The 26,760-nt window shown below is 41.9% G+C and overlaps 1 protein-coding gene across 3 annotated transcripts in view; it reads left to right on the top strand.

Annotated features, from left to right (window-relative positions):
• ca8 (carbonic anhydrase VIII) overlaps positions 1 to 26,760 on the top strand; it is a 166,791-nt gene that overhangs the window by 45,250 nt on the left and 94,781 nt on the right. For all 3 annotated transcript variants that reach the window (XM_062517258.1, XM_062517266.1, XM_062517252.1), the window contains exon 7: positions 16,897 to 17,009. In XM_062517258.1, coding sequence (XP_062373242.1) covers positions 16,897 to 17,009 — 113 coding nt within the window. The remainder of the gene's footprint in view (positions 1 to 16,896; positions 17,010 to 26,760) is intronic.

The following is a 26,760-nucleotide window of genomic DNA, read 5'->3' as shown; positions in this document are numbered from 1 at the left end:
GCGCTGATTTGCATAAACGTAAAAAGATCAAATCTGAACATTGGATAAAGCCAGTTTCAATTTTTTTCTTTTCATTTTGTTGACATAAGAGATGAAAAGTATTTTAGAGAGGGAATTATGGATATCTCATTTAGTTATTCAGTAAATCAGAAAATACTATACCAGTCTTTAAAAAATCAATTTTCGCCATGTTTTTTAGAATAAAATGTCATGTAAATCAGGCTAAGAATAATATATCAACAAACCCCTCTGCAAAATCCTTCTAAACATGGTTAGGTATAAGACTGAAAAGTTTGGTGTATGTAGATGCTTGTGAAGTGGAGATTTTGTTCTCAGAGTGAGAGAGGAAACTCATCCATATCCGCCTATTCAACACATTGGACAAGAAAGGCTTAAAGGAGAATTCCGGTGTGAAATTGAGCTTAACTGTACCGAAACATGTTAAGGTGTACTCACACGTGTTTTAGACGCACTTTCACTCACCCCCAGCATTCCGAACTCCTCCGTTTTCAGCCTAGCTTACAGTAGGCTTGAAGCTATTAGATTGGGCATTACGTAGCCTATGCAGCTAAATCGCTATTTTTAAACCATTAAAAAGGTTCCAAGTAACTCCACACTGCATTGGTTGACTTCTGAGGGTCCTGACATTTAAAACGAGATACTTAGAACTTTGGAAGTGCACAGGAAGTTTATTAAAAAAGACTGCTTGACCATTAAAGCTTAGAGTTTGAAGATATTTTCAGGCTGGATTTACGTAGGCTATCGATAACGCTGCAGGTAACAGCTTCTATTATCGGTCCTAAACAGTGCTATTTGTTCCTCAGGCTTGAACGTGACAGGTAGTCAGCCTACATGAATAAACAAAAATATGTGCCTAGGTATATTGCCTGAAAGAGTGGACGTGCTAGCAGTGCATCCAAGCTGCCTGTACAGATCCTTCAGCGAACTGTTTTGACTGACTATCAAACATATCAACGGGTCATCTATTTATTTCGTTTGGCAAATGACAACGTGTTAACTAAGCTACCGGTCGCTAGGATTACATCTATTTATTTCGTTTGCCAAAATGACGATGTTAGCTGGTCGCTAGCATAGGTCGCTAGACGCTAGTTAGCAGGAGTCATTATGGCTATGGCTATGGCTATGGCTATGGCTATGGCTATGGCTATGGTTATTTAGCAGACGCCTTTGTCCAAAGCGACATACAAATAAATAACAATACAAATTAAATTAACAGTGAACAATTACAAACTAGGGAGAATAGTAATATTATCAGTAGAACAATAATTTTTAGCACTAACCTAATGAGAAATAAAACAGTGAAATGAGAATAGCAATCAAATAGTCACTCAGTTAATTATATATGATAATAATAACTAAAGCATGGTATGGCTAAATTTAAGGACAATAGCAAAATAAATTTCAAATTCTATCAATAGACAAATTATAACAAAACAATACTATTATACAAACCATAACACATCACAAACTCAAAGGACTAAGTGCATATTAAATAAATATGCCTTAAGACCCCTCTTAAAAGATCCAAAGCTGTTGCTGGAACGGAGAGCACTGGGCAACTCATTCCACCAACATGGAACCACTGAAGAATAGGATCTACAATTTGACCTAGCATGTATGGTTGGTCGACATAACAGACGCTCCTCAGAAGATCGCAATGGGCGGTTGGGAATGTACATCGTGATTAAAGAACTGAAGTAGCTGGGAGCAGATCCAGTCAGTGTCCTATAGGCCAGAGTGAGAGATTTAAATTTAATTCTGGCTACTATAGGGAGCCAGTGGAGAGTAACTAGGAGAGGGGTTACATGTGTCCTCTTTGGCTGATTGAAGACCAGTCGTGCTGAAGCATTCTGAATCAACTGTAGTGGTCTTAATACACAAGCAGGTAGGCCAGCTAACAGAGAATTACAGTAGTCCAGCTTGGAGATAACCATTGCCTGTACAAGAAGCTGAGTCATTAGTAATTAGCCCACTGTTTCTAAATTAGGCATAGGCTACAAGTTATCTTAACTAAATTTACAGCACACTTGGATTAACTCTGAAAGACAGCATGACGTTTACTGGATATCTGAGGATTTTTCTCCATGGACAACAAGCAGGAGAGAAGAAAGATGACAGAACAGAACTGGCCGTCAGCTTAGCTGGCTAGCTTTCAGGTATTTAACTTTTCCCTCCAGTGCTAGCAAAGTGCAGGATATTGTTATTCAGTTGTGTTATCATTTGCCTTTAAATTGAGTGAACGTATCTATTCAAAATAAACTAAACGTTTCCCCAATCTGGACATACGTTTTAGTTTGGTACGTGCCACCGATTCATGAGCTGTCGTGCAATGTGTGTGGTCCCTGCAGTGAAACCATACGAAGCTATCAACGATATTTAACATACGATTGATTCCTGCAACTATACCCATGCAGCATAGGCAGACTGCTAATCCTTGTTTTTGAAACGATTTAAGATGATATGATGGTGAAACGATTTAAGATGGTATGAACACAAAGGCTTTGCATACATTTGCAAACATGCTTTGGGTTGACAAAACGTTTTTGAATTTGATCTTACAGTTGTCATCATTTAGCCTATAGCCTAGTTTAATTAGGCTATATTTTAGGCCTGCATAAATAACCTAGCCTGATAAGCTACCTCGAAACACCCCGACATTTGCTGTCAGTAGGTACATCGCAATTCTGTCGAAATTGCTGCTTTTATAGCTTTGTTTAATGCTAAATTATAGGCTCTGAAAGAAAAACACTGTGCGCACGGCGTTGGTATACGGCATACTTAAATGAAATCGGTTGAAAAATAAAGACTTGAAGACTTAGGCTATTAATTGAGAGTGAAACCTCTAGGCTTGGACGCTATCCTTGGTGTTAAATTACAATAATGACCATTGTTGACTCCCGTCATGGCGAAACGGGGGCGAAACCTAGAATTCTCGCGTCTGTGACATCAGCTAGGAAACCTCAATAGGAAAATAATGCACGTTCGAAGTGGTAATAAGGACCCGACGCCGCAGGCGGAGGGGACTTTACACTTCGATAAGTGCATTATTTTCCTATAAACGCACAGGGCGCGGAGTTGATTATCCCGCTTATACCACTGCTACTATTATTTTCGTTTATATTGCCGCCGTCTTAGATACAACATTGCTGTTTTTACCGTTACATTCACATTGGCGAATTAATATTCAAGTGTAATAAGCCCAAAAGAAGGGAACTACTTCATAGCCGTGCGGTATATAGAAAAATAATGCACGTTCCAAATAGTGCATCACAATAGGAAATTTGACCAAGCAGTGGTATAAGAATGTCATATAGCTTCGGCTACCGCTACTTTCGTTTGATTTAGGCTACTCGTGAAACCATGGTAAAAAATATATGGCTTGCATGTCAGATAAAAGAGGAGAGCTAGAGCTATCCACAGATGCCAAATACAACCTTCTAGGTCATAAAACAGACGAAGTGACAGGAAAATAATAACTGTAACATTAATAGCCTATTAATTACCTCATGTCGGAATGGCACGTTTGAAAAAAAAAGTTAAATACCGCCACTGCGACCATGAAAAAAAAATATGTCGGAGTGGTGGGACTTTTTCCCATAAGGAGACATGCCTCCACTACGACAATTGGACGTCAATGTCGGAGTGCTGGTATGTCGGAATGAACGGCGGATACCGTCCCATGCAGTGAAACCATACGAAGCTAGCAACGATATTTAACATACGATTGATTCCTGCAACAATATCCATGCAAACAGCATAGGCAGACTGCCTAATCCTTGTTTTTGAAACGATTTAAGATGATATGATGGTGAAACGATTTAAGATGGTATGAACACAAATATCCCTTTGCATACATTTGCAAACATGCGTTGGGTAGACAAAACGGAACAATTGCTATCCCGCCTGTCATACAGTAAGTGCCTTTTGCAGTGGGTACACAAAGCGGACCGAACTGTACCAAAACGTTCCGTACCAAAACCTAATGTACTGAACCGAACTGTACCGTACTACTCGGTCGAAACGTAGCTTACAGGCCTACATTTAATAGTTCACTTGGTGAAAGGGTGAACATTTATAATGTATGTGTGCTTCTAAGGGAGAAATTAATTATGGAGCTGTTAAATTTGTTATCATATGTTGCCAGCAATACCGCTATATTGAACGTATGCTGAATGGTAGACAGATGTTGCAGCCTATAGCCTAATTTATACCCTCGGAAATATTATATCGTATTTATGCAATATATTTAACGAGTCTAGACATGGTGTTGTCTGACAGGTTTCTCGTAATTTGAACAAATAGCTTTGCAGAATAAATATTGTTAATATTTTAGGGTCAGCGCCATAGGATTCCCACTGTGGCCAGCGTCTGTGACGACACCTGAGCTTACTAAAATGGCGCCCATGGAGCTAGAACACTGATCTATAAAGAATACCTGGATAGAGCATCTACGTCAAAATTCTGAAGCCTACATGGGGGCGGCCATTATGGGACCACTTGCCATAGGAATGCATTGACAGTAAAAGACAGTAAAAGAATGTTGCCGTTCTGTAACAATGGAATTGGAACACCACGCCGCCATTATGGGACCACTCGGGACAGTTCCATTGGCTTCATTGTTGATGGGTCAGCAACAATGAGATAGTCTATCCAGGTATTCTTTATAGATCAGTGAGCTAGAACAATGGTTAGAACGTACTTCAACATATTCAACGTATTATCCGGCCAGTGATCTATCTTGCGCGTAGCGCTCTATGATCTTTGGTATTACCACAGTGTTGGTGAAGTTCATGACGTTAGTTTTGAGTGAGTTTACTGCCAATTACCTTAAGTTGAAGTTGTGTGCGTGTATGACAACAAAAGTAAGTGAACGTAACCTTCGGTCATGTGTATTGGGAGTGGGATGTATCAGAGGTGTGGACTCGAGTCATGTGACTTGGACTCGAGTCAGACTCGAGTCATGAATTTGATGACTTTAGACTCGACTTGACAAAATATAAAAAGACTTGCAACTCGACTTGGACTTTAACATCAATGACTCGGACTTTCACTTGGACTTGCGCCTATTGACTTGTAAAGACTTGCTACTTCCCATAAAAAAACGAAAGACAAAAAGATAAAATGTAGACACGGACTATATTTATGTGTGCGCGCCTGTGCGTGAGACAATGCGCGTATTCGGCACAAAATCCAATCAAATCACTTACTGTAGCCTAGATTGTTTTGATTCGACAGCGGCCAACCACGCGGAACAAGCTAGACAACACGCAGGGCCAGACAACGGACGTGAATGCGCCAGCAAAATGATACCTAAGATTATTTCGTTAATTCGTTTGCCTACAAAAATTACGTGGAGACCAACAAGAAACGAATGACTGTGTAGAACTTGTTAAATTCCTCCCAGCTTCATCGACATATGTGACCCCGTCTGTGAAAACCCGGCTAAAGTCGCCAAATCTAATTATGACAGCCTGGTAGGCTACTATGAAACCAAACTGGTAGCCTACCCTACTGATTCTGTTGTCTAATTGATGGATTTAACCACGATTAAGATTAGGCTTTTAAAAGGTGGAACATTTTCACCTCAAACGTGAGCTGTATCATATAGCCACTGCGTCTTTTTATGTACATTCACATTAAATCCATTCCACTAACATTATCAGGAGGAGAATAGGCTACCATAACGTTTTATTTTGAGCACTGGTTGTTACTCATTGGATACATATCAAACTCCATGTCATGGTAGAGTAAGTTAAGCACCCACCCAATTAAACATGACCAAGGAAAAAGTGAACGGGACAACAATGCCATGCCACGGTAACCTACCTAAATCATAGAAGTTAACATTGCTAGATATTTTCTATGACATCAGAAATATTTTCTTTACCTTGTCAGTTTTTTGAACATTCATTTTATTTAATGAAAACATATATCCTTGAACTATGTGTGACTATTTTTCTAACCGAATGAAACCTAGTTACGTTAACGTACTTCTTAAAGTGACAGGCACTCAATTAGACCTACACACCACCCTGTAATATCATTAAAGACAAGTGTAATCAATATGAAGTATTCAAATTACTGAATATTTTTAGCTATAAGTAATTATGCAGATCCTAAAATACTATAAATTGTTAACAAAATATGTCAAGTGTATGAATTCAAAATATGAATAGACACAAGACACACCATTTTCTGTGTGTGTGGACTGGAGGTTTGAGCAGAGACTAGGATTGCCACTGCTGTGAGTTATCTGTATCCCCCTTATGGCAATACGGTTTTGCCTACATTTTTGTAATGTAATAAACATGGTCACACGTTATTAAACTATTTCAGCTTGTGTAGGCCTATCAGTGGTTTCTTAACAAATTGAACACATATTTTAACACATAGGGCCTATATTTCATTGAGAATGTGCTAGAGATACCATTTGACATTTCTGCTAGACAGATTTGCATCTCAATATCTCCAGCACACACAAATTCAATTGACAAAATACCTGTTTCACTCGATTTTTAAAAAGACTCGAAAGGACTCGAAAGTCAGACAGTAGGACTTGGGACTTGACTTGAGACTTGTTGGCCTTTGACTTGGACTTGACTCGGGACTTGCCTGTCTTGACTCGGGACTTGACTCGGGACTTGAGGGCAATGAATTGAGACTAACTTGTGACTTGCCAAACAATGACTTTGTCCCACCTCTGCAAGGTAGGCTAAGGGTCAGGGTAATGCAGCATGCAGGAATCTATATACGCACAAAACGAATGAATGGGTTATATCGGCCAAAACGAATGAATGGGTTGGGAGAGTCGTCTGGCTGTGTCAGCAGACCGCAGTCGGTCTCGAGGGGTTAAATAGCGCACGTACTTGAATTTTAATCTGAAAAAGACCACACGAAAATAAAATCAAATCAAAAAAGAAGGATTTCAAGTGTGCGAACCTTTTTCCATTTTTTTTTTATGATTTAGCCTACTCTTGTTCTGCACCTTGACAGGGGATGTGCACAAACTTTTTTACTACACTTGAATTTTAAACCAACTCTTCTCTAGCCTATATCCTATAGCCATACTTTAATAATCAGATGTTATGCTCATTTTTGTAGACTACACCTCACCGGCAAGCACGCACGCAAATGCTGCTTTTGCACATCTACAATATTGGCCAGGCTATATAGAATAGGCTTTTAGGACTGTATTTTGCCTTCGTGTAACTTTAGTTGTGCTCAATCTAAATTATTGTCTGTAAGGATAGGTCATATTACCAAATGGCGAACCTCGAAAATTATTTAGGATATAGAGCCGTGTCCATTACGCATGCAGTTATTTTTTAGGCTATTGTTTTATTTGAGTGTTTTTGTCTACCATGGCAAACATAGTTGAAACGTTCGCTCTAAACTTTTGTATTTCCAATCGGCTTTCACAAAACCGATGAGGTCCAGATCTCAGTGGCCTCATAGCTGCCTACAGCCATGCATAGTAAGCCTAATGATAGCCTAATAGTTATGACATTAATAGCCTATTAATAACCTCATGTCGGAATGGCACGTTGTTTTAAAAAAAAAAAGTTAAATAGGCCTAGGCCTACCGCCAAGTGGGGATATGTCGGAATGAACAGCGGATACCAGCTGGGTTGTAAAACATTACTGTATTCGTTGATCTTATCGATGCAGTCCTTGCGGCCACTTCTCCCCATCGTAGGAAACTTTCTGTTTAGTGTTGACAACACAAAGGCCTTCACGTTGTGTGGCAGTGCTTGCTTGCCCTTCGATCCATCCCAGTTGGTGGTTTTGCACCTGTCCCTGAGTTATAGTCTATATGAGTAAGCGCTTATGCTCTAACCGCATAATAAAAGAAGCACCTGCAGCAGTGCTTATGGCAAGGCTATTAACACCTGTCACTGAGCTATGGACAAGCAGTTATGCTCGAAAATTATCATAATAACAGACACACCTAATTGTATGGCTCTATGTTTAAACACATCAAATTAGCAAGCATTTCCGCAGCAACGTTTGCTGTCTTTTTCTGTCGGTCCGCGTTTGCTTGGTCAATTGCGCAGCAATTGCGCCACCACAAGCAAGCACTTCTAGCCCAAATTAACATGGCAACGTTGCCTATGACTAAAGTGTCTAAGTAGGCTAGTCCTACTAATATTACATTTGATTGGTAGCATGTTTGTAGCGCGCCAGTTTACCCATCCCCTACATCAAAACAGCTTAGAATCAATCAAAGAATCAGCTGTGTCGGCGTTAGGCTGTAGGCGATTTTCTATAACCATTTTCATTCATTTCAACAATGGTTCATTGAAACGTCGTTTGAATAATTTCGCCAGTCATCACCTTCATTGTAATGATTAAATGAGATTAAGGAGTCGACTATTGACGGATATGCGGTCTTCATCATTTTGAAATGCGGGATGAAACTTTCTGCCACCTGGTGGTTGTTTGGGTACATTGCCTTAGCCTAGAAAAAAAACGGCTTGACGGCCTGCGGGATCTCTTCGGGAGTCCCCCGGGAGAAGGTGCATTCTCAACCCGTACCCACTGTATAGCCTACCTCAAGAGGTCTTTATAGCAGGACCTCTCACACCTGAGGAGGAATCTATCTCCAATGACATACTAAACATTACTACGCTCAAAATATAATTACCTCTCTGAACACCCCTGCCCACATACGCGCTCCCAACTCCGGGCGCGAAATATGCACACAAAAGGTTCTCTTGCCCAGCACCCCAGTTTGTTCCCTGCCACAAGGAAAGTAACTGAAGCACCGAGAACAGGCAAGCACATTCACACCCAAGCATACCTACAGTTCAAACATATCTATTTTCCCAACTAGGAAGCATTGATGTTAAACATGCGCATTTAAAGAACGCTTACCCTGCCGGTAAATATATACGCATTAAACCCGGTGCACTATACTCTCCTGTATGAAATAACTCTAAACAATATTTCTATAACTTAACCACAGTCTTAACATGCATCAGGTCTGCCCCCACAACAGTACACAAACAAACATTCACATTCATATGATTTAATAGCGCAGTCTTTGTTTGCACCGAAGTTTGGAAAAGTCATTGTTCGCGTTGCGGCGGGAAAGCCGCATTTGCCAGTGACAGACGCAATGCGCTCTGTCACATAACCCCCCCTTAAGAGTCTTCGTCCCCGAAGACCATCAAGAAGACGTCCGGCATGAAACTTCACAACCCCAGCCATAAACTCCACTACGCTCTCACCTCCTGCATGCACTTCACATTTGGGATGACCTAGGCTTTCTGCGGGGGCAATTGGGCTTAATATGACCGGTCTGGCCGCAAAAATAACACCTTTGATCTTCGGGATTTGATCTTGAACTTGTCCCTGCACCACTATACTGACCCCTCTCCCCTCTGACTGCCCATGGGCCCCTGGTTTCTTTTAAGCCCCCCAGCTCATACGGCCTCTGACTTTGCCGTGCCCTGATGAAGTCTTCAGCAAGGTGCACGGCTTCCTTAGCAGACACGGGGTTGTGTTCTCGGATCCAGAGCCGCACCTCAGTGTTCACCATCCTGAGAAACTGCTCCAGCACCAGCATGTCCCCAATCTCTTCTTTAGTGTGTGACTGAGGGCACACCCACTTGACAAACAGCTCCTCAAGCCTTGTGAAGAGCTCCTTAGGTGTTTCACCTTGCCGCACTGACGAATTCCGAAACCGCTGCCTGCGGGTCTCCAGGTGGATTTCAAACTTCTCCAGGATAGCTTGCTTCACTCGGTCATAATCCCCCGACTCCCTGATATCCATCGCCAAGTATGCCCCTCTTGCCCTTCCTGTCAGCAATGGTACCAGGTTCAGAACCCATTCAGCTTTTGGACACCGACTAATAACTGCCATACGTTCAAATGTTTCCAAACACTCCTCAATATCCTCCTCTTCTGTGAAGCGCTGCATTTTCAGCCTCCTCCAACTTGCCAACTGCCCCTCTCGTTCTGTAGGAGCTTGAGATCCCCCTCCTGGGACCGGAACTGGACCTGCTACTGCCGCTGATGCTTGGGCCCCTACCGTTGCTGGTTGTTGGCCTAGCCCCGCTGCTGGATGTACTGGCACTGCCGCTTGGACTGCAAACGCCGACCTCTGCCGAGCTGCTGGCCCCCACTGTGGCTCGGTCTGAACTTCAGTAGACAGCACCCGTGATGGACTTGTTACCGTCGATACTGGAGCAGAAAGTGACAGCTGGGCTTGGCCACGGGTCCTCCCCAACTCCGTTCTCTCTTGTCGCACCTGGTCTTGCAGAAGGTTGAATTAATGGACCATCCCCTTCCATCTCAGGTCTTGGCGTGCTTGGTCTAGTTTGGCCTGCTCCTCTTGCTTCTGCTGGCCTATTTGGAGTGACTGCCACATTTCCTGGAGATCCTTTAGAGCGCTCTCCATGGATTTCTGAGCGCCGGCCTCATCATCCGACAGCTCTGATTCCTGTCCTGGATTATGGGTACTCCGCTTCTTTTTGGGACCCATCACATTTGCCACCTTTCAGTCTGACCTGAGCACGATAGTAGTTTCCGCTGCCACCAAATGTAACGATGCGTGCCCGAGCGGGTGGATTGGTCAGAGCTGAATGATGGACAAATGCAGAAGTCTTTGATCCAATAAAGGAATTTCTTTATTCTGATGTAAGCTGCCGGCAGGTGATGCAAAAAGACAAACAAACACTGATACAAAACGAAAAACAAAAACTGGGACAGTGCCCCCTAGTCTACCTATAGCCTACCTCAAGAGGTCTTTATAGCAGGACCTCTCACACCTGAGGAGGAATCTATCTCCAATGCCATACTAAACATTACTACGCACAAAATATAATTACCTCTCTGAACACCCCTGCCCACATACGCGCTCCCAACTCCGGGCGCGAAATATGCACACAAAAGGTTCCCTTGCCCAGCACCCCAGTTTGTTCCCTGCCACAAGGAAAGTAACTGAAGCACCGAGAACAGGCAAGCACATTCACACCCAAGCATACCTACAGTTCAAACATATCTATTTTCCCAACTAGGAAGCATTGATGTTAAACATGCGCATTTAAAGAACGCTTACCCTGCCGGTAAATATATACGCATTAAACCCGGTGCACTATACGGCAATACTCTCCTGTATGAAATAACTCTAAACAATATTTCTATAACTTAACCACAGTCTTAACATGCATCAGTGGGGTGTCCTACGAAGCAAGTTAGACAAATCTAGGTTATCTAGACATATCGAGGCTGCACAAAGCCTTAACTCGGGTATTAAGTTAAGTGATCCTACGACAGCAGGTATGTGATAAATTTGTCAAACTAGGCTTTCAGCTCAGATCTGTGCGCGTTCTCGTGGTTGGGGTGATTTTGACCAATCGGGAAACGTGGAGACGCACAAGACAGCCTAGGTTTAAAAACGATTACTTCCGCATTTATGAGCGGTAGCGAAATATAGGGTGGTCTTTTTTAGTGTCTAACCTATAGCATCAAAAAGTCGATGGTCATCAGATATTGTATGGCATGCATGTCCATAGTAGTGACATATTTGCACGCACAACATAGTTAAAAGCGCCTTCGAGATTCAAAATGTTTGCAGAGGCGGGGCTGAACCTGTTCAAAGTATGACAGATTAGCACACGTGAGATAACTTCGTTTTTCAAGATAATGGATTGGTTAGAATTGGTCAGAGGGCGGTGATATTTCACGATTTGAGCTATAACTAAGCACATAACCCGCTCCCGACCAGGTTTGGTTGCGAGCATAAGATACCATGGTGATACAGCGACGCTAAAACAAATCCACTTTCGTATGACAGCATACCCTGGCTTTGAGCGCAACATACCTCGCTAAGCCACTAATCGAGCTTCGTAGGACACCCCACTGGTCTGCCCCCACAACAGTACACAAACAAACATTCACATTCATATGATTTAATAGCGCAGTCTTTGTTTGCACCGAAGTTTGGAAAAGTCATTGTTCGCGTTGCGGCGGGAAAGCCGCATTTGCCAGTGACAGACGCAATGCGCTCTGTCACACTATGATCATGTTAAATGTAGGCAACATGTAGCTAGCCATACTGGCAAGTAGCCTAGGCTGATACGTATACGTCCTGTAGGCTCATTGTCAACTTTGAACTCGGTTACTTTTGAAATAAAAAATGGGAACTCATCAACTCATTCTTAGTGCAGCAGTTAAATATTTCATTTAAATTTCAAAGTGTATCTAGTGCTTATAACAGAAACTGTGACTCGTTTATGAACCCTCAGTAGATGTGGACGCGGCTCGGACAACTCTGGTTCAAAGTGTAGGCTATGATACGCATCACAACATGGACATTCATTGAGCCGTTTTAAATATGAATGCTATATCAAAGACAATATTGCAAAGTGCATGATCTTGGAGAGCTAGCTAAAGGTACATCACGTGTAGTGAGTAATGCAATTTCAAGAAAGCCATGTATGACCAGGAACATAACATTTGTGGTGAACTAAAAAACAAAAGCACTCCGTGAACGCATACCTCCACCAAGCGCCTCCTGGATCCAAACGGTGATCCGGATCGCTCCCAAAATATAATTGTTTCTTCATTGGGTCATTACTGAAAATTTCACCGAAATCCAGCCTTACGTTTTTTAGTTATCTTGCTTAGAAATCAACAAACAACCCCCGATAAAAACAAAACCGCGTGTGAGTACTTCCTTGTCTCGGCACGCAACGTTATTACCAAAAGCGCCTGCCTGCACTTGGTACGATTTGACAACGAGTATATTAATTATAAGACTACCATGGTTAAAATGATAACCATATATTAGGCTGACAACCTGTTGTGTTTTGCGAGTAAATGCATGTAATAAATAGTATACAAATTTAATAAAGCTCTAAAAAAATTACATGGAAGTCTGATTTGAAAGAACCAATCAGATCATATAATTTCAGCCAGAAATACTCAGGTAGACATGACTGAAGTTAAGAAATATTCTAATCCTTCAAAAGATTTACAAAAGACATAGGTCATGAATTAATATCAAATTAATTAATACAAATAAGATAACAACCTACCCCCCGGACAACTAGACAAGGTCCAACCTGGTGTTGGTTAGGAAGGGAGGGTGGGTGGGAACATAGAAAATCGATGCCTGAAGGCAACCGGGCAGGTGCCTGAGCAGAGTAATAAAGCCAATGTAGCATGTAACATTTTAATGTCCTTGTAAGACTAGAACATGTACAACAAAATTGAGTACAAACTACCTATGTATGGCATGCCACACAGTACCACACAGATGCTTACACACTCTGCGTAGTACCAGAGGGTGCAACTGTCACACTGTGGCCACAGGAGGACCTGGCAGGACCCAGGCGTAGCCATATACCCGCACAGGGCACAGTGGGCCAGGGCCTCCCTTGCGGCCGCTTGCCTAGGCCTCTCTCTCCTACCACCTCTAGCTAGGGCGCCTTTTGGCAGCCTCTCTTGCTGCCCGTGCAGCAGCCTTTTTCAGCCTGCTAAGCAGCGACCTGCTGCAGCCTGACCACGCGTTGGACTGCCTGATCCTGCTGCTGTTGTTCTCTGCAGGCTGCCTCAGCCTCCAGCCTCTGGCAGGTGCATCGAGATGGGGTGTTGGCAGCAGCGGGGGCAGTGGTGGAGGCAGCGGGGCGGCTGTGGTGACCAAGTTTACCACAGCCCCAATTCTTATCATCACGGACCCAACTGCACAGGTTGTGCTTGATTTGGATGCGTCTCACACAACACACAACAAGTGCCTCCAGCGGGTTACTCAGGCCCTTCTTCAGAACAACCTGACTCTGAATGAAGAAAAATGTTGCTTTGCTGCCCCAGCCATTGACTTTGTTGGCCTGTCAGCCAAAGGGATTTCCCCACTACAGTCCAATGTTGACGCCATACACAGGATTCCAGAGCCGACCTCAGCCTCTCAAGTGGCCTTGTTCTTAGGCATGACTGCGTACTACCTCCATTTTCTGCCCCACTACTCATAGACCACTGCAGCTCTCCGCCAACTGCTTAAAAAAGAGGAGCCATGGGACTGGACTACAGCATGTTCAGAGGCCATACAAACTCTGAAAGCCCAGCTCACAACAACCCCTGTACTAGCCCACTTCAACCCACAATGTCTGACTCTGGTCACCTGTGATGCTTCTGATCGGGCTATTGGTGCAGTCCTTTCACAGGTGCAGGACGGGGTGGAGAGACCTGTCGCCTTCGCCTCCAGGGCATTAACACCAACAGAACAGCGCTACTCTGTTGGTGAACGGGAGGCGCTCACTTGTGTTTGGGCCTCAGAGAGTTGGCACCTTTACCTCTACGGGCGGCGGTTCACCCTCAGGACTGACTATCAGGCCCTAACCGCATTGCTGACAGCATCAGGATCTGGGCATAAACCTCTGCGTCTGCACAGATGGGGGGGAAAGGCTGAGACAATATGACTATGAGCTGAAATTTACCCCTGGAAGGGACAATGTAGTCGCCGACCTACTCTCTCGTTCCATCGATGCCCCAACACCAATGGTCTCCCCTGAGGAGGTTACAGAGACTGAATTCATTCACACGCTTCACACACCCTTGCAGTCGGCCATGTCGTTGGAGGAGTTGTAGCGCGAGTCAGAGCGTGACCTCACACTTTCTTCACTACGCATGTACATTCGCTCTGGATGGCCAGCAAAGGTTCGTGACGAGCTCATGCCATTCAAAAGGGTGCGTGATGAACTCTCATGTTGGGGTGGTGTGTGTGTCCAGGGGCTTGTGCACTGTGGTGCCCTGTAGTCTGCGGGGCCGCATCCTGTCCATGGCACATGAGGGGCACCTAGGCATTGTTAAACTCAAACAGCGATGCCGAGACCTCATCTGGTGGCCAGGCATCGATCGCGATATTGAAGCCCTTGTTAAAAATTGTGTGCCATGCATGCCCATGGAAACATCTCCAGCTCGACATCTGTGGGGAGATCCATGGCCGTGGAATTCCCCATCATCAGCGTTTCTTTGTGGTGCTGTACGACCTCCATTCGAAATGGCCCGAAGTGGTTCCAGCCGGAACTGTCACAACACAGGTCATCACAGACATCCTTGAAGCCTTGTTCGAGCGTTGGGGCATGCCTGGCGCCATCACAAAAGATAATGGACCCCAGTTCATCTCTGTAGACTTTCCCAGTTCCTCAGTGATAGGGGAATCGTGACGAGACGGGAGAACGATTTCAACTTTGAATGCGGTTATCTTAGTGATAGTTTTTCAAATACCCTCGATATACGTTGGAAAGCTTAGTTTATCCTCCTGAGACCCTGTGTCTTCGTATGAGGACATTACATTTAGGCTCTGCTTTACCTTGTGCTTGCTTTTTCTGAATAAAACCCTGTTGTCCTCATATGTGGACACTTCGTTTTACCCTCTAGTGTTATCAGACACACAATACAATGTTTTGGGGAAAAGCAATATGGCGTCGATATCCACCTCCACGCTTTACCGGCATACGCGTGAGAACTATTGTCATGGTAACGTACCAGTGAACTAACCTGACTTTCGCCAGATCCTGTAGTTCGCTGTCTGCTTCACACAAGGATCTGGGACTTCTCGATAGGAGATGTATTTCTGAAGGCGGGTCCTTGTAAAACATCCTCGCATGTGATTTGATAAACCACTTGCCTGTTATCTTGAATGACGTGCTAGGCTTCTTCAAGCTCTTGCCAAACCCGGTCGGAAGAAGAGTAAAAACATCCTTGCCACCAATAAATGTCTTCAAAACTATTCTCTGTTAATCTTTTAAAGAATGAATACTCGATAGATTCGACAAAACGGTTGAAATAGCAGAATCAATGTCAGCACAAGACTCCTCGCTGCGTGCCGCCATTGTTATTTGAATCAAACACTCGCTTCGGCGCTCCTGATTGGTTGCTCATTTTTTGATCACTGGCAGGGGTTTGGATTGCCCTCGCGTCCAGACCCTTGTGTGGAGCTCACGAAACGCCTCTGGTGGAGCATGGCGGAACTACAAGGGTCTGGCGAGAGTCAGGCTACCAGTGAACGTTATGATATTTATTTTTTTTTGTATATGTTTGTGAACAGTTGTAGTATGATATGGCATCACGTTTCCCCCATTTCGATCATTGCAAACAGACCAGGACGTGTTTCACTTTCATGTCCTCATACGAGGACATTGGGACTGAAATGTACGCATAATTTCATTTTTAGGCTACATATTACATTGAAAATTGTCGTTCATTGGCCATATCAAACTACTGTAAAGCAATAATGGAAGTGAAAGTGTGGACATAGACAGAATAGAGTGGCCTGAATAAATAAATCCATTGAAGGAATTACAAAAATAAATAAATAAACAAATAGATCAGAACTGTTTTGCTTCAATTCATTGTGGATAGACTTCTCTCCACATGGGTGTGACCCATACACACAACTAACATTTACAAATAAACACTAAACTTAATCAAATTAATAACAGGACATTTCTGTTCAATAAAACCAAACTGTTTTCTTAATAGTTGAATCTTAGGCACTTGTAGTACACACACGAATATTCACATTCTTTCTGGATTGGCAATCTCATTGTATTTTATGGTAATAGAGACCCAATGTCCTCAAACAAGGACATCGTTTTTCTCAAAAACTACTTGATGTCCCAGGTGAAATTTTTGTATGTTTATTAAGCCCTACTAAGCCAAAATAATTGAGTGAAATGAAAAATGCATTCAAATTTACATCCCGGGTCTCAGGAGCGTTCACATGAGCACAATAACTTAATTTTGTACATTTTACCAAAGCAACTGGTTGTCAAGTGCTGATTCACTTAAGTGCATGTTCACTTAATTTAAAAATGTCACTACAATTTTCTAACATAAAGTATTGGTATTTGTTTTTTCTCTTTGCAGATCCCCTGTTAAGAGACTACTGGGTATATGAGGGATCCTTGACAACACCACCTTGCAGTGAGAATGTCACCTGGATCCTATATCGCTACCCACTCACAATCTCCCAGATTCAGGTATGGCCAATGCTGTTTGAAACTACTTTGTGCTAGGAAGAGTGTTAAACATTATACTAGGGGTGGGAATTGGCAAAAAAATTAAGATTCGATACTATTGCGATATTTGGGCCACAATTCGATAATATTGCGATTCTTAACATATTGCGATACACCAAGTATTGCAATTCGATTTTGCGATATATTGCTATTCATGTCTCTCATATTATTGTAAGTCATTACAAAAAATTAGGAAAATAACACTGTTCAACTTACTTTGCAATGGCATGGTGCATGTCAAGGTCCTTACTATTCACTTTTTGTTGAAAACCAAAATACACCCACCTTTTTCGATGTGAAAGTAGTGTAGAGTGTTGTGTACAACAGGTTGTGATTGTGAAGCCATTTTCATTTATTATTGCTGTTGAATGCACAATGAAGCACCACAACACGTGCCCCCCTTATAAGCGTAATAAGCTAATTTAATGTGATCAGAGTAAACCCTGAGTAAACTCGACTCAAATAAAAATAAAATGGATAATTAAATTATATAATTAAGTATTGCGATACTTTGAGCTACAAGTATCGATTTAATTGTGTGCACAAAATATTGCGATACTGAACAGAATCGATTTTTTCCCCCACCACTACATTATACCTGAGTGTGTAGGTTCTGACACAAAGGATTTTTAAGTCAAGTCAAGTCACTTTTATTTCTATAGCGCTTTTATATGCACAGAGTGCCTTATAAATAGGTTGAGAGACTGGGTGGGCATTTTAGGTGTGGCTCTTGACTGGTTCGCACTATACCTTGCTGATCGAAGTTTTGCAGTTTCCATTGGTGAATTCCTCTCTGCCCAGTCCCCCCTGACCTGTGGCATCCTCAAGGAGTCAGTCTTGAGCCCTATACTGTTCTCTCTGTATGTGCTACTTCTGGGCCAGATCATTCAGAGTTTTAACATTGCTTATCACTTGATGATATGCAGCTTCATTTTACTCTTAGGACAAATGAGACCCCTAAGCTTTCAAACCACACATTTTTTTGCAGTTAATTATGGACGAGACAGAGGTCTTAGTTGTTGTGCCAGACATAATATTGCCAATGATACAGCAAAACAAGATTTTGTCAAAAATCAGATTTTGGATTTTTTTTGGACAATTCTAAAAGATTCCTAAATCCAATAGAATTGTTACAGTGCATGAAACTGTTCTTCCTAGGCTGCTTCTTTTAATTCTTCTTATTATTACAGCGCATGAGAATGCACTCTACTGTTCTTCCTAGTAGTGGGGTACGAATTGTAATTCCGTAGGATTTTTTTGCTAAAATTGATTTTTTCGTTTTATTTGCTTTATTTGGGGTCCTACTGTTGAAAAATGACGGGGTGCAAATTTTCTGACCCCGTTTTGCCCTTCCTCTGGGGGGCGCTTTCTCACCTTGGCCAGGATACTGACTGCAATCATACATCTACTAATAATGATCACATTTTCACAATCTTGGTGTCAATTTAGGGGTTATTGAGGATGCTGAGTCCATTTATGACAGTTTCATTGTGATCAGAAGTTGTTATGACTCATTTTTACATAACATTGCAGTAATAAAGGCAAATCCAATGGGGCAACGTCGCCAAACAGTAAGTGAGCTCATATCTTGGGAACGCTTTGATGTATGTTAACGAAACTGGTCACATGACAACTGACCCCCTCCCAAGGGTACACAACAAATTTGGTGTAATTTGGCCAATGGGGGGCGCTATAATTAGCAAACATACGTTTAGAGGATACAGTAGATCATGATGATGTTGGGTTAGCAAAAAAAATCCAATGGCTAGTCATACTCTTCATACTCATATTGATAATCATTGCAAATTTTACCCACTCATTATAAACAATTGCCCATTTTGGATTTTCCTGAAAGATAAACTAGATCATCAACAGTCCCAACTTTGTTTGGCCCCCTCATTGCTGCTTGCCAATTTTTGTCAAAGATAACTATTTCAACACAAGATATGTCTTTTAATTCTGTCTAATGACACAAAGCAGAATCACATTGCTAAGATACAGACAGAAGATACAGGAAGACAAAATTATCAAATGATGCCATTTGTAATGGATGGCAGCTAAAAATCGTTATGTAAAAATGTATGAAAATCAATATCGGATGAAATGAGAAAATTATCTTGTGACAAGCAGTGTGACAAGCAGTATGACACAAAATACCCCAGAAATGTTTCACTATCAGTAAACTGAAGAGTGTGTGTTATATGAAAGTCTAGATTTCAATTTGAAATTTTGAGCAAGAAAATCTAAACCGAGAGATGAGAGGAAAAATCACATGTAAAATTCTAGCTCTCTAAATAAGGTGGTTCTTCAAATCCAAAGGATAGGAGAAACCCTATGAGCCCTAGGCTGTTTTAAGGGCATTTCCACTACCTTTAGTTAGAAGCATTTATCCTGGTCATTGTAAGTGCCATTCACATGCTACATAATACAAGAACCATGGTGGAGGGATACTTTGGAGCTGAGCAATTTACAGAAATATGTGGTGTGTGCCTTACAGAAATAAATGGCCATTTTGATTTAGTGATGAGAAATGATTTTTTGACACTTTTTGTGCTCCATATTTGTGACACGAGCTGATCTAACCTGACTTGTTTGCGTGGCACACATTACGTGCACACATGATGATTCTCTATAATAACTTTTTACTGCATCGCAATGAACAAAGTAAAGGCAAAAAAAGTGTTTATTTGTCAAACAAATTTGGATGCAAATGAATTGGATACCATACAGGAATTTGCTAGGATCTCAAAACTGGATTATGAATGTGCCTTGCCATAGAGAAACACATGATAATGTTGGATTATGAACATAAGCTATTATGCCACAAAAAATACACAAAAACATGGGGTAAGTGGAGCTAAATGAAGTTATTATTTTGCTGTGACTTCGTCTCTTTCATGACCTAGAAGGTTGTATGGTATCTGTGGATAGCTCTGTGTCTACTCTTTCATCTGACATGTGTGCCATAGCTTTCTGATCTTTGATTCAAGAGTAAATCAAACGAGAGTAATGGTAGCCTAAGCTATATGACATTATTATTTGTTTGTCACTTTGTCTATTTTTATAACACAGAAGGATGTATTTGGTATCAATGGAAAGCTCTGTTTCTCCTCTTTCATCTGATATGCGAGCATGTCTGTGCGATCCCGGGTTCGTGAGTCATTCAAGCGAGAGTAATGGGTGTGCGGGTGAACGCAGAGAGCAGTATAGACTATAAATATGATATACTTTGATTTAATTTAATGACAAGTGTTTAGTCTCGTTGGAAAGCCCCAGTTCTGCTCTTTCGTGTTATAAAGGCTTCATCTCGCTGCAACTAATAATTGCGGAGCAATGTAACAGAGAAGAGTGGGAGTGTTTTTTGACGCACTTGGTCAATAGGGCTCATAGGGTTAAAAGGGATCCATTACAAATGGCATCATTTGATAATTTTGTCTTCTTGTATCTTCTGTCTGTATCTTAGCAATGTGATTCTCAGCTTTGTCATCAGACAGAATTAAAAGACATATCTTGTGTTGAAATAGTTATCTTTGACAAAAATTGGTAAGCAGCAATGAGGGGGCCAAACAAAGTTCTGACTGCTGATGATCTAGTTTCTCTTTCAGGAAAATCCAAAATGGGCAATTGTTTATAATGAGTGGGTACAATTTGCAATGGCTATGGCTATGGCTATGGCTATGGTTATTTAGCAGACGCCTTTGTCCAAAGCGACATACAAATAAATAGCAATACAAATTAAATAACAGTGAACAATTACAAAAAAGGGAGAATAGCAATATTATCAATACAACAATCATTTAAGCACTAATCTAATGAGAAATAAAACAATGAAATGACAAAAGCAATCAAATAAGTCACTCAGTTAATTATCTAATAACAATAACTATAGCAAGGTATGGCTAAATTTAAGGACAATAGCAGAATAAATGTAAAATTTTAACAATGGACAAATTATAACAAAACAAAACTATTATACAAACCATAACACATAACAAACACTCAAAAGACTAAGTGCATATTAAACAAATATGCCTTAAGACCCCTCTTAAAAGATCCAAAACTGTTGCAATGATCATCAATATGAGTATGAAGTTGCAATGATAATCAATATGAGTATGAAGAGTATGACTAGCCATTGGAATTTTGCTAACCAACGTCATCATGATATACTGTAACCCCTAAACGCAGGTTCGCTAATTGTAGCGCCCCCTAGTGGCCAAATTACACCAAATTTGTCGTGTACCCTTGGGAGGGGGTCAGTTGTCATGTGACCAAGTTTCGTTAACATACATCAAAGCGTTCCCAAGATATGAGCTCACTTACTGTTTGGCGACGTTGCCCCATTGGATTTGCCTTTATTACTGCAATGTTATGTAAAAATGAGTCATAACAACTTCTGATCACAATGAAACTGTCATAAATGGACTCAGCATCCTCAATAACCCCTAAATTGACACCAAGATTGTGAAAATGTGATCATTATTAGTAGATGTATGATTGCAGTCAGTATCCTGGCCAAGGTGAGAAAGCGCCCCCCAGAGGAAGGGCAAAACGGGGTCAGAAAATTTGCACCCCGTCATTTTTCAACAGTAGGACGCCAAATAAAGCAAATAAAACAAAAAAATCAATTTTAGCAAAAAAATCCTACGGGACCATTATTTCATGACAATTCGTACCCCACTATAGTCTTCTACTTCTACTTCAACTTCAACTTCTTATTAGAGTGCACTCTACTGTTATCCGATATCTTCTTTTTACAGTGCATGAAAATGCACTGTACTGTTCTTCCTAGGCTTTTTATTATAGTGCATGAAAATGCACTACATTGTTCTTCCTAGGCTTCTTATTATTAGAGTGCACTCTACTGTTATCCGATATCTTCTTATTAGAGTGCATGAAAATGCACTCTACTGTCATCCAATATCTTCTTAATATTATTCTTATTCTTCAACATTTTTTGTGTGTCTAATTCAGCTTCAACCGTTTAACGTAGAAACTTCATTCAAACTGCGCTGCGTAGGTCTTACTTAGGTGACTTCAGCTATGTATTTTTCAATTTTGTAACTTTTACACTTTTTGAACTATTAAATGTGACTCTCCACGGCAAAACCAGTCGCTTGTCGCAACAGACGTTTCTGAGAAAAATGACCATTTATGTCTGTATGAGCCATATCAACTCTGCTTTATTTTCATGTTATTTTGCCTCGTGCCACTAGGGGGCTGTACTTGCTGTGTGGCTCAGTTGACCTCGGGTCAGCCAAGTTTGGCCATTTAACCTGGTTGAACCTAATCACAGGTGTTGTTGATTGGGAAGCAAACAGTTTTTCGACTGTGCCCGTGTGCTATGTCCCCGTGTGCTATGTGTGCTATGTATTTTAGCTTAGTGAGAAACCGGTTTGTTATTTTGGTTACATGTATTATGAGTTAATGTTATTGCTGCTGTGTGATTTTAGAAGGAAAATAAACCTTCAAATTATTCTATCGCTGAACTCTCCGTTTGCTATATTGGAGCGCGTTGGGCGCACGTCGGAAACTTTAAGCTATCAACAACCAGTACTACTCAGTTTAGGACTTAGGCAGTACAATGTCACTTGTGCAAAAATCGTGGATTTATTTTGTGTGTGTGTTGAAACAGTGGGAGGTCTACACTGTACGGCCGTGAATACATTTCGCCGAAAAACTGACCTTTTCTAGTCTAAAAACGTGAGTTTCTTGAGGTGAGAAAGTTAGAGGAAGCAGGAAGTTAGAGGCGTCTCGTTTTTGCCGCTCTATTCCAATATTTACGGTAAATGCACTCATTGACAACCACCAAGCCATCCGCGTGCTGTGTCGTTGATACAAGTACCGTAACTCTTGTAATAGCGGCGACCTTACAAAGCGTTCGTGAGCGTTGAGCCGACGGTTAACTTCAGAGGCAAATTTCTCCGTTTTTCTCTTGGCATGACAGGATGAACTCAACTCCTTTGAATGTTTATACAGTATTTCAGCAATATGACGTTCAATTCATTAGATATAGGTATCGTTTTGAAGGTTGATTATGCCCCTTCCTGAAAACGTAATAACTATGATTATGAAAATGTGGACAATGTGACTGATTTCGCCGTGGAAGGTCACAAATAAAAAATATAGCCGCAAGCGGCGATGGCGGGCCCGAGCACCTGCGGTGCGGAGACCTGTGACATTTCTGAATCTAACAAAGCAACACGTGTGTTGGTGGGCATGTGCATGAGCAACACACATGCCCACCAAATTTGGTCAATTTTCTTGAATGTATGTGTCAACCACAACAGACAATGCGCTAGTTGGCGCTCTAGAGTCCCTAAGCCACACTCTAGGCCAGAGCTCTGTCTCTGACTAGTGGTAGCAATAACACACAAGCCCACTAAATTTGGTTCATTTTCGTGAATATATGAGTCAACCACAGTACACAACACGCTAGGTGGCGCTATACAGCCCCTAAGCCACACCCTAGGCCAGAGCTCTGTCTCTGTATCCATATTTGTAGTCCAAATTTGAGATGATAACCAGTGTGTTGATATGGTGTACTGTAAATCATGCATCTGTAAGGCTTACATCAATATCTTTGCTTCAGATCATTGAATTCATAAAACCTGTTGCTGTATTTAATGTGTGTGTGTGTCTTGATGTAAACAAAACGTAACTAAGCCATGATTGTTTGTCTTTTCTGTATTCTGGTTATTACATGCTATTCCAACCAAGCATTTTTGTGAGGATAAGAACTTGGGTCTGGCTTAGTCAGTCCCCAATTCAATCACTAAAAATGACTTAACCTGAATAAAATCATCATACACATGATCTTTTCTTTACCTTTTACTTTACATCACACTGTCATTCTTGATTGACTCATGGCAACTCTGGCCATTCATGTTCAGGTAGATCAAGGAAGGGAGAGAGAGTGTGTGTGTATGTGTGTGTTTGTCTGTGTGGAAAGAAAGGGTGAGGGGGAACAATGCAGCTGAGAGAGAGAGAAACAGAGGGGGTAGTAACAAATGGATCAATAGAATAGAATATACACTTTTTTGATCGCACACAGTGAGGTGAATCACACACTGACCAGCGGTGCTGGGAAAGCAGTGAGGGGTTAGGTGCCATGATCAAGGGCACTTCAGTGGTGGACTGGTCGGGGATTGAACCGGCAACCCTCCAGTTACAAGCCCCAAGCCCTAACCAGTAGGCCACGGCTGCCCCAGGTGTGTGTGTGTGTGTGTGTGTGTGTGTGTGTGTGTGTGTGTGTGTGTGTGTGTGTGTGTGTGTGTGTGTGTGTGTGTGTGTGTGTGTGTGTGTGTGTGTGTGTGTGTGTGTGTGTGTGTGTGTGTGTGTGTGTGTGTGTGTGTGTGTGTGTGTGTGTGTGTGTGTGTGTGTGTGTGTGTGTGTGTGTGTGTGTGTGTGTGTGTGTGTGTGTGTGTGTGTGTGTGTGTGTGTGTGTGTGTGTGTGTGTGTGGCCGCGCCTGTGTCAATGTGTGTGTGTAGCCGCGCCTGTGTCAATGTGTGTGTGCTAATGCCTGCGTGTGTGAGCTGCAAGAGAGAGGGGGAGGACCTCCAGCTGAGAGATAGAGGAAGAAGGGCAGAGAGGGGGGCGATAGCAGCAAGCCCACCAAATATATGGGCAAGTATGAAATAAACAACTAACTCACTTTCTGTTAAGGCGAGACACGGCAGTGGAAAACATTGTTTTTGTGACCTCCGGTCAATTTCGAGATTTCGTGCTAGTTTGCTACCTTAGCACTAGAAGCGCCAAGCGCCGGTCATTTGACCGCTGACGCGTATTACTAGAAGCGCCGTGTAGGTTTGACCTAGATATACCTAGAACTGCCGGGCTGCGGTCATTTGACCGCAGTGGTTACAAAAAAAAAAAAATCTTTTGACTCGATTCAATTCCAGGACCCTACGTTCACGACTTTTCCTAAATATGCGTGTTTTATCACCCAGTATTTTTACATGATCAAAAGCACACCGGTACAAGCTAGTTTAGAGCTATTTTGCTATTACTTATTTCACAACAAAGCGAGTCTCACGTTCGGCCATGTTTTTCCAGGCTGCTATTCTCTTTTGTCACAGCAGATGTCGCAAGGGTTCCCATACGTTTCCTGTCAGTCGGGCATGAGGATAATATAATAAAACATATAATTTATATATGTGCAATATATAGCCTATTGTATATGTTATTTATTTTAATAACTATTTTTCCTTTACATGGCATAGTGTATGGAGGCGATTTACAGTGGTAAAAAGTTTGTTTTGAAAACGTTGCGCGACGTTGTTCCATTAAGCATAGGGCTATGTGTGTAAAAATTATTTTCAGCTGAAATTCGTCGTAGCCTATTAAATTAATTTAGGACAAATCATTCATCTGTGGGCAAACCTTTCTTATGCATTTATTTGGGCTTAGCCTACTTAGTATGCCTACGTACATTCATAGTTCTATATCTTCTAAGTTGTATATCTTCTATAGGCCTAGTTGTATCTTTAAAGCTCAGACTAATGTAGGCTATAAGCATTTTCTTACATATTTGCTGTAAATACTTTACTATTGTACAAACTATTTTCTATTATGATATTCATTCCAGGTTTTTGCAACGGCGGGTGGCTCAATACCAAAGTACGGTATCTCTCTCATCGCTAATTTTTTCACGTGAATCAGATGGATTAGGGGTTAAAAGTTAACCTGCTACGCGAACGACCGGAGTTCGATTCCCTGTATATCTCCTTTTAACTCTCATCTTTAGATTGAGTCTGGATGATAAATGTGGTAAATAATATGTATATCATGATATTAAGGACATCTCCCCGAAATAAGCAGCATGTAAAGTAAGCATTTGAATGATTAAATATATAGCAAGGGAACTTTTGAGTTGGCGAGGACAATTATTTACGACGCGGTAGCAGTGGGGGGCTGGGATGACACCTCTTGGATCACACCTTCACAGCAATTGACAAGTGATAAAACATGATGACGACATGGGCGGGATCATTGTATTGACATTTGCATTTCTGAGACATTGGGAGCTATAAATCAGTCCACAAATCTACAGCTCATTGTGTAGTTGGGCGGCTACACTTGGGTACGGTTGCGCGGTGCAATATTTACAATGGCAAAAAGAATGCGATACAGTCCCCAGCAAGCGCTGGAACTGTTGTCTAACATTGACGAGATGGAATCGGAGGGCGAACCATGTGAGGTGTCGGATGGTGATGATGAAAGGGAGGACGAAATTGAATTGAATCTGAATCTTGCATCTGATTCAGATTCAGATTCAGAGTCAGAATTTGAAATTGAGTATGGGGGCTCATTTCAAGAGACAGCCAGAGACGGTACGGTGTGGGTTGAACAAACTGCTGGCAGCATTCGGGGCAGAGCGCGAGAATGCAATGTAATGAGAGAAAGCCCAGGGCCCACAGATTATGCCAAGGACAATGTCAGAAGTCCGCTGAGCAGTTTGCTGTGTTTGATTGACACCGAAATGTGGGAAACGATTCGTATATACACGCAGGCTGAGGCTGATCGAAATAATGCTGATACATTCAAAGTAACAGCTGATGACCTGAAAGCATTCGTGGGTCTCATTTATCTGAGAGGCATTACGGGTGGCAAAAGCATGAATTTGGATGACTATTGGTCGGCTGACTTAGGAAATGCTATGTTCAAAGAGACTATGTCTCGACAGAAATTCAGAGACATCATGCGTTATCT

This window comes from Sardina pilchardus, chromosome 2 (genome assembly GCF_963854185.1).
Source record: "Sardina pilchardus chromosome 2, fSarPil1.1, whole genome shotgun sequence".
NCBI classification, from domain to species: Eukaryota; Metazoa; Chordata; class Actinopteri; order Clupeiformes; family Clupeidae; genus Sardina; species Sardina pilchardus.
This window is presented reverse-complemented; position numbering and strand designations above follow the sequence as displayed.